This window comes from Cervus canadensis, chromosome 12 (genome assembly GCF_019320065.1).
Source record: "Cervus canadensis isolate Bull #8, Minnesota chromosome 12, ASM1932006v1, whole genome shotgun sequence".
Taxonomy (NCBI): Eukaryota; Metazoa; Chordata; class Mammalia; order Artiodactyla; family Cervidae; genus Cervus; species Cervus canadensis.
This window is the reverse complement of record NC_057397.1, coordinates 64,402,303-64,411,090: the sequence shown is the minus strand read 5'-3', so window position 1 is coordinate 64,411,090 and position 8,788 is coordinate 64,402,303. Positions and strand designations below refer to the sequence as shown.

Below are 8,788 nucleotides of genomic sequence, written 5' to 3'. Positions count from 1 at the left end.
GTTGTCTGACTCTGTGATCTTATGGACTGCAGTCCGCCAGGATCCTCTGTCCAAGGCAATTCTCCAGGCAAGAATACTGGATGGAGTGGGTTGCCATTTCCTTCTCCAGGGGACCTTCCCAACCCAGGGACTGAACCCGCATCTCTTATGTCTCCTGCACTGGCAAGAGGATTCTTGACGACTAGCGCCACCTGGGAAGCCCTGCGCTATTTACTTCAGATAAAATAAAGTCCCTGGTGCTCGTTTCTTGCTCCATTCCATCCGTGCAAGAGGGGCCCCGCTGGGGCTTCGAGGTATCTTGCTAATCTACAGTAGCAACATAAATTCAGTAGTTATTCAGAATAAGGTTTAGAATTCCAAAACTCCAACAGTAATTATGATATTTATTTAAAGTAATACATTTACAGCCCAAATAGTTCTACATTGTACACTTCAGGTTTAACCAACTTCATAAAAATACTTGAGAACAGCTGTACCCACAGATTTAGACTACTAAATTATTTCTTTGCCCATTCTTCTCTCTCTTTTCTTTCCCGAATAACCTCTTTCAGATATGGTTCAAGGTAGAATTTATCCTAAAGAATGAAGAAAAGAAAAATATTATATGCCACCATCACATATTGATATATCCCAAATATTCAACAGGTCTTAAACAACAAAAGAAATATACAAAACTTATTTCCAGCTTAAGAAAATATATTCTCAGGCAGACTAAAAACTGTCTGCTTTTTATTGATGTACAATGTCACAGAAATATTGTAATAAGCCATTCTGATAGGTTATCAGAGGGTCTGTTAAAGAGAAAGGAATGAGAGTCTGCAAGGTTTGGCCTAGTTTTAATGCAGCCCAAGGGGTGAGGGATCGCTTCAGAGCCCTTTCCAGGAGCCAGAAAGCCACTAAATGGGCCGATCACAGAAACACCACCCTTTCTTCATCAGAGCAGAGCGCAGAGAGAGAAGACCTGGATTCTACTCCTGGATCTCTATCTCAGGGATATGCTTAATGATTTGGAATGTCATTTCATGTCTAGATCTCAATGTGTTTATCTCTAAAACAGAGCTAACATTTGCTCTACTAACCTCAAGAGACTATCATAAGGATATCGATCTGACACAACTTTAAGAACTCTAAGTGAAGTGAAGTGAAGTCGCTCAGTCGTGTCTGATTCTTTGCGACCCCACGGACTGTAGCCTACCAGGCTCCTCTGTCCATGGGATTTTCTAAGCAAGAATACTGGAGTGGGTTGCCATTCCCTAAAGCACTATACAAATGAATGTGTTCTTTGTTTCTAATATTGAACCCTTAATGGCCAACATTATCAAACACACAAAAGCTGTCCGACCTCCTCATATTTTGTCCACTGCTCTTTAGGCAGGATCTGCTGCCTCATGCTGAGGTCCAGTGCCCTCTTAATGCGAAACACTCTGTCGTTATACAGGTTCTCAGGAAGCCTTCTTATGGCTTCTTTTACATCGTCATTCTCATGTATTGTGTCATCTCGCATTAAGCCTATGGTAAAAAACAAAGTTAGAATGAATATGCATCTTGAAAATAACATTTTAAAAGATAAGTAAAATTTTGACTTATAACTTAAGTTATTAACTTGGGTGATATATCAAGAAATAATTATGATGGAAACTCAATGCCATTTCATATACAATAATGGGTTATTTAATGGATTATTTCTTAAATGGTACTGTGGAAACAATGAGTCTTTTAAAATATATTTCCACAAAGTTCACATTTTATCTACAGTAATTTTAAAAACATTTAAAATGTCTACCTTGTTTTTAAACATGTTATCAATAAACCACGTCTCTACTTTATTATAGTTTGTAATTCTGAGCTCAAGGAATTAAAGAATCTTAAAATGACAGTGTACTAAGGTACCATTAACATTTAATGATGCTTCCATCCAGCTTCAATTACAAAAGATGAAGTTCACCACAAAGTATAAAGTTCTAAAAAAAAGTTCAGAAATCAACTAACTGTAAAGATGGCAGATAATTTTAACATTTGAAAAATCTCTACTTTCAAAGTTCACATAACTTAAATTTTAAAATGCTAAGGAGAGGAGCTGAGAGAGGGAACATATAATAAGGAAAATGTTCTGCTCTCATATTTCAAGAACATAAATCATGTCCACCTCATACATTTGGGACAGTTCCATCCGTCTCTTCTCAATAATAAAAAGGAAATGGATTTAACAATAAAATGTGACTTAATTTTAAAATTTAACGTACACAGGTACAAATAGTGAATGTACTCTGAGGATGCATAATAACTCCCACAAAAGCACTATACTCAGGAAAAGAAGAAAACAAAAGAAGAAAGCACAAATACTCACCCAGTTTATTGAACCCGGCAGCGTTGTAATACCATTTTCGAATACCCTCCAGCCACCTGCTTGATGCTGAAACTGATATTGTCACACTATTAATTGCTAACAATCCCACTTAAGAGAATGCAAACACAGGAAGGAATTTCATTTAAAAGCATATACTCTATATATTGTAGATAAAAACTGCTTACTTTGTCTATCAGCAGAAGTGACTGCAGGTAAAAACTGGACAGTAAGGAAAAAGGATAAACTCAACCACCTGACAGACCTACAGGTATGATTACAGTCCCTCACTGTCTGCAGGGGATTGATGTCAGGCCGTCCCTCAGATATCAAACTCCAAGAGGCTCAGGTCCCCTATATAACATGGTACAGTGTTTGCATATAATCCAAGCACGTCTTCCTACTTCAAATCTTCTCTGGGGTGTGCTTAGTCGCTCAGTCGTGTATGACTCTTTGCGACCCTGTATGGATTGTAGCCCGCCAGGCTCCTGTCCCTCAGATTCTCCAGGAAAGAATACTGGAGTGGGTTGCCATTTCCTCCTCCAGACCAACTTCCCAACCCAGGGATCAAACCCGCATCTCTTGAGTCTCCTGAGGGATTCTTTACTACCCCTGCCACTTAATACAATGTAAGAGCAATGTAAATAGGTGTAAATACAAAATAAATGCTATGTAAATAGATGGCTGAGAGCAGCAAGTTCAAGTTTTTCTTTTTTGAACTTTGTGAAATTTTTTTTTTTCAAAATATTTTCCACCAGGAGGTTGCTGAATCCTCCAGTGTGGAGCCAGTGGATACAGAGGGCTAACTGTACTGCCACTTCAGCTTTTCAAAGTCAAGCATCCCATTCCTTTATCTCCCCTTGCTGCCGTTAGAATTAAAGGAGTGGGGGAAAAGAAACTGGGAACTTCTCCATCATTTGCAATTTCAGAAACAGATTACAGGAAATAACTCTAAACTTTTCAAGGGACTTGGAGTTGTATGTAAAGATGAGATTTCAGGATACACTAGCAGATCTAAATGAGCCCCATCTTCCAAAACTTTTATTCTACATTACTTTTATTTCACTTGGCTACTCTCTCTAAAAATATATGTATTTCTGGGAGGGTTTTGATCCCATATGGACTAGTAAAAGAAGCCCATTTCCCTCTTCCCCAGCAGCTAACTTTCCATGGAGAGAATGAATATTTGAAAGTGTATGAGGAGAAACAGGTAATGTTAAAACTCTTTTTGGAACAGAACTGAGCTTGATGGGTTACCCAGTAGGAGCTAAAGGCAGCATGACAGTGCCTGATGTTTACAGGAGAGATGTGGTACTGGAGGGGAGGTACGGAAAGTTTAAATTTTCTTTTAAAATTTTGTCGTAGGGATAGCCCCTAACCAAGGAAGGAAAACAAACTCTCCTTTGATTCAACCTCTTAGACATCACAGCTTTGGTAACTCTCTTTGGAAATTAAGCACCAGATGTATAAAGTTGCTTCTAAAGTAACAATTAACAAAGCATCAACAATCTTCAGACGCACTTGTAGTAGACAATTACTTGTAAACATAATTTATCAGTGATGGTAATAATGATTGACATTCACTGAACACTTACCGTGTGCCAGGCACTATTTTATTTGTTTTACGCCCATGCGCGAGTTACTTATAACCCGCCCGTCCTTGCTAAAGAGCAATAGGAATTACATAAATTATCCCATCCAAGATCAGAGGCAGCCAGTGATGGAGCTGAGGCCAGGTCTATGTAGTTTCCAAACACAGCACTGAAGCACAATGTCTTCAGTAGTTGTCTAGTTAAGTAAAAAATGAATTTTTAAATATCTCCACCACTCCCCAAAAGCTCAATGTCATTTAGGTTGGCAATCCGGTGTTTCCTAATAGCTTCACAACTGCTGGGGGTAAAGAAATAGGGACCAACATTTTTAAAAAAACCTGGGGGCGGGGGTGTGGGTTCCGTTGCCTGCGACTGAAAAAACTAGAGGGTGGTGGGGTGTGTGTGTGTGTTCAGTCGCCTGCGACTCTTTGCGACCTCACGGACTGTAGCCCACCAGGCTCCACTGTCTATGGAATTTTTCAGGCAATACTGGAGCGGGTTGCTATTTCCTACTCCACAGGATCTTCCCCACCCGGGGTTCCAACCCGCGTCTCCTGCACTGGCAGGCGGGTTAGGGACTGACAAAAAGGGCGGGGGGCGGGGGGGGAGGAAGGAGTGGGGAGGGGACTGTATTTTTTCACGTTATTTAAATATTACAGTAATATCTGCGTCCTATTCCATAATAAACACATCTGTTCCAATTCCCAAAACAGATGCAAATGTCTCCAAATCCAAAGACCAAGTGGATGTTCCAGATAAGCCAAGGTTATTAAACTGAAGCTTCGCCGTAACTCACTCACTCAGCTGCCTCTAATTCCCTGTTTGAGAAGCGCGAGAGAGGTGCAGCGAGGCTTCCAATCCTGTTTCCTCCGGCCACTTGGCCTCAGTTATCTTACTAGCCTACAAGGAAAACTGACACTGTCCTCCTCGCGCTGAGAGAACGGACCTAACTAACGCACACGACAGCACTTGGCTCTCATTAAACGCTCGGTTCACTTGGGTTGAGAGCCACTAATTATCTCATGGTGCCCTTGAACTTCTTCTAAGGTCGAGATGAGAAGGGCTCAGAGCTCGAGCATCCGGACCGTCAGGGCTGTGGGGGCCACCGCGGGCACCTTCACCAACAGCCGGCCCTGGACCCTGAAAGGGGGTGGGCCCAAGACGTCTCTGAGGTTGGCTGGAGCCGCCTCCTTCCCTCCCACCATAAACCTGGCCTCTTAGACCGAGCACAGGGAGAGGAGCAAGTTGCTGAGAGTATAAACGTTTCAGCGCGGCGATGCCCGCCAGGCAGGCCGCCCCTCACTTACCAGCTGGCCGGCCCGCCATGTTGACCTGACACAGAAGCGTTGCTTCCTGGGTAAGTCCTAGAGGTCGAGCAGGGTCCAGGGCGCAGGCGCCTTGCGTCACTTCGCTAGTCACGTAGGGGGCGGGGAGACGCTCACGCAGGCGCAGTTCTAGAGGCCAGCCTTTGGCCTCTGAGGTCCTGCACCTGTCGGTCACCATTATGCTAATCTTGTAGGCGTGGAACCGCGACAGGTTCCCTGGGACAAGGTGGGAAAAAACACTAGGCGAGGAATTAGAACTGGAGAAGGAAATGGCAACCCGCTCCAGTATTCTCGCCTGGAGAATCCCATAGACAGAGGAGCCGACGGTCCATAGGATCGCAGAGTCAGATACGACTGAAGTGACTTAGCACGCACACAGGCAAGGAATTAGAATACCAGATCTTTAGCCTGGCTTCTGTTACTGGCGAGCTCTGAGAGGTTGGGAAGTAATAACTGCACCCTTTGTGTCAAGCAGCACGCTAAGCGTTTATGGACTTATTTTCATTTCATTCTAAACCTATAAGATAAATACTATGATTGTACCCATTTTAGAGAGGAGGAAACTGAAGCTCCGAAAGGTTGCATAAATTGTCCAAGGGCACTTAAACTAGGAGGAATCCAGATTCACCTTCCAGAACCTGAGACTCTAGATAAAATGTTGTTCAGTTGCTAAATCCTGTCTGACTCTTTTGCAACCCCATGGGCTAAAGCCCAGTCAGGCTCCTCTGTCCCTGGAAGTTCTCAGGCAAGAGTCCTGGAGTGAGTTGCCATTTCCTTCTCCACAGGATTTTCTCGACCCAGGGATCAAACCTGTGTCTGCTGCATTGGCAGCAAGAATCTCTACCACTGAACCACCAGTGAAGCCCCAAAGGTACAACTTTGGCACTGTTTAATTCTAGGGCCATATGCTACAACCACTGATCCAGGGGAAACTAACCCTCTCTCACCTTCAGTTTCTCCAGGTGAAGTTCTGCATCAAGCCATTTCAGTGGCAGTCTTGTTGAGAAAAACAATTTAATACTACATTTGAACTGTAGCAGAATTTTAATGCAATTTTAAGGTAAAAGTACATTTTAAAGGTTTCAGTCCAACTTAAGTCTAAAGTATAAAAAACTAGGGACAGCAGGATCACAAATTGTTGAGGTAGAAGAATTTTACTAAAGGTCACAGAACAGAATAATTGGTTAATTTGTGGGTGAGGCAGGCAGAGGGGACAAGTCAGACCGTCTCTTTACACCTTTTATCAAAATAAACTCCAGGTGTATTAAAGAGATTTAAAAGTATTAAAAAAAAAACAACAACAAAATACCTTAGAGACAAAACAGTCGGGTTTGGTTACCATGTTTGATGCTTACTGAGTTACTGATGAACTTCTGCACCACTACCATCTTGGGCCACTCAGTCTATGGTAACAAAATACCATAGACTGAGTAGCTTAAAAAACGAATTTACTTTCTCAGTTCTCTCCAGTTAGAAGCATAAGATCAAGGCGCCAGCATGGTCAGTTTCAGTTGAGAGCTCTTTTCCTGGGGCTTGTATAGGGCACCCTTCTTACTGTGTCCTCACATGGCAGAAAGCAAGCTCTTTTGTATCCCTTACAAGGACACTGATACCATCATGAAGGTCCCATGTTTATAGCTTCATCTAAACATATATTATCTCCCAAAGTTTTGCAGTTCAGGTGGGGGGAGTGGTGATGGAGAGACACAATTCAGTTCATAGCAGCTACCCACCAGAAACCACTTGTGTTTTCTTCTGTCCTAAGCTGAGACTTGGGGCAGTATAGAATGCCATCTAATCGTAAATTTGAAAAGTTTAATGGTCTTAGTCACAATCCAGACCTAAAATCTTGTTGGCTTCTACCTTTTTTTTCCCCTCTGTGCCACCACAATTTCTTGTATTACTCAGCACTATATCCAGTACTAAAAAGGTGATGAATGGCTGCTCCCAGACTACATTAGCCAAAGTGAAGTTGGAAGATAGGAAGAAATGCAGTACATTTGTAAGCTGGCAAATTGCCTTACAAGAACTCAGTAAATTGTTCTCTCTTCTTTATCCTTCAAGTTTGTTTGCTGGTTACAGGGTGAAGGTGGCAAGAGAAGGAAAACCTTTTAAAGGGATCCTACCCAGGACTGTCACAAAATCCAGCCCCTAAAGGTATTAAGGACAAATCACAAGCTGGAATCAAGATTGCCTGGAGAAATGTCAACGACCTCAGATATGCAGATGATACTGTAATGACAGAAAGTGAAGAGGAACTAAAGAAGCTCCTGATAGGGGTCAAGAGGAGAGTGAAAAAGTTGGCTTAAAACTCAATATTCAAAAAACTAAGATCATGGCATCTGGTCCCATCACTTCATGGCAAATAGAAGAGGAAAAAGTGGAAGCAGTGGCAGATTTTATTTTCTTGGGCTCCAAAATCACTGCAGATGATGACTGCAGCCATGAAATTAAGACGCCTGCTCCGTGTCAGGAAAGTTATGACAAACCTAGACAGCATATTTAAAAGCATCCCTTTGCTGATAAAGGTCCATTTGGTCAAAGTTTTGGTTTTTCCAGTAGTCATGTGCAGATACTGGACCATAAAGAGCTGGACCATAAAGAAGGCTGAGCACTGAAAACCTGATGCTTTCAAACTGTGGTGCCGGAGAAGACTCGAGAGTCCCTTGGGCAGCAAGGAGATCAAACCAGTCAATCCTAAAGGAAATCAATCCTGAATATTCATTGGAAAGACTGATGCTGAAGCTGAAGCTCCAATACTTTGACCACCTGATGGGAAGAGTCGACTCACTGGAAAAGGCTCTGATGCTGGGAAAGATTGAAGGCAAAAGGAAAAGGGAAAAATTGGTTAGATAGCGTCAGCAACTCAATGGACATGAATTTAAGCAAACTCTGGGAGACACTGGAGGACAGAGGAGCCTGGTGCACTGCAGTCCATGGGGTTGCTGAGTCGGACACGACTTAGTGACTGAACAATAGGCATTAAGCCTAGAGAGCCTGGACATTTACTGATAGCCATTAGAATTGATTAAAAAATCATTTTTATTTTCTTTCTGGCATATGGCAAGATTGCACTTCTCCACCCTTAAAGATAGGCTTGCCTATGTGATGCTTTGACCAAGAAAAATGTGAGAAATTTTTAAGAGCAATTTTTCACATTCCTTTCCCCTTCCATAGATGGGCTACATTCCAGGCATGGTTGAAGCTCCACCAACCTCCGTCACTTAGATAATGTGGAACAGAAACTATTTGGCCCCAAGATGGACATGTGTGAGATTAAAAACATCTCTGGTTCTAAATCATACGTGGTTTTAGGGTTGTTCATTACAGCAGCATAGCTAGCCTGTTCGGGTATGTAGTTAATTAAGGCAAAATGAAGTTCTGAGCCTTAGAAAGACCAGGCAGTTTGGTTCCATGCTATGCCTCCTGGTTGAACCTTCTTTCACGCTCCCTGTTTATTTTTTTAAATAATTTATTATTGGCTGCACTGGGTCTTCATTGCTGTGAGTGGGCTTTCTCTAGTTGTG

The 8,788-nt window shown here is 42.3% G+C and overlaps 1 protein-coding gene across 1 annotated transcript; it reads right to left on the bottom strand.

Moving 5' to 3' along the window:
* Nucleotides 1-363: 363 nt before the first annotated feature.
* LOC122450812 (cytochrome b-c1 complex subunit 7) lies at nt 364-5,329 on the bottom strand. Its single transcript, XM_043483063.1, has 4 exons — nt 5,244-5,329; nt 2,348-2,419; nt 1,343-1,509; nt 364-575 (listed from the first exon to the last, which is right to left on the bottom strand). Exons 1-4 carry the CDS (start codon nt 5,260-5,262, stop codon nt 498-500), a joined length of 336 nt encoding a protein of 111 aa, XP_043338998.1. The 5' UTR covers nt 5,263-5,329; the 3' UTR covers nt 364-497.
* Nucleotides 5,330-8,788: the final 3,459 nt, after the last annotated feature.

Excerpts from the sequence above, each read along its gene's own strand:
- LOC122450812 (XM_043483063.1), bottom strand. Across the intron at positions 1,510-2,347 it reads TGCCGGGTTCAATAAACTGG|GCTTAATGCGAGATGACACA; the intron begins GTGAGTATTTGT and ends TTTTTACCATAG. Across the intron at positions 576-1,342 it reads AGTGGACAAAATATGAGGAG|GATAAATTCTACCTTGAACC; the intron begins GTCGGACAGCTT and ends TTCATTCTTTAG.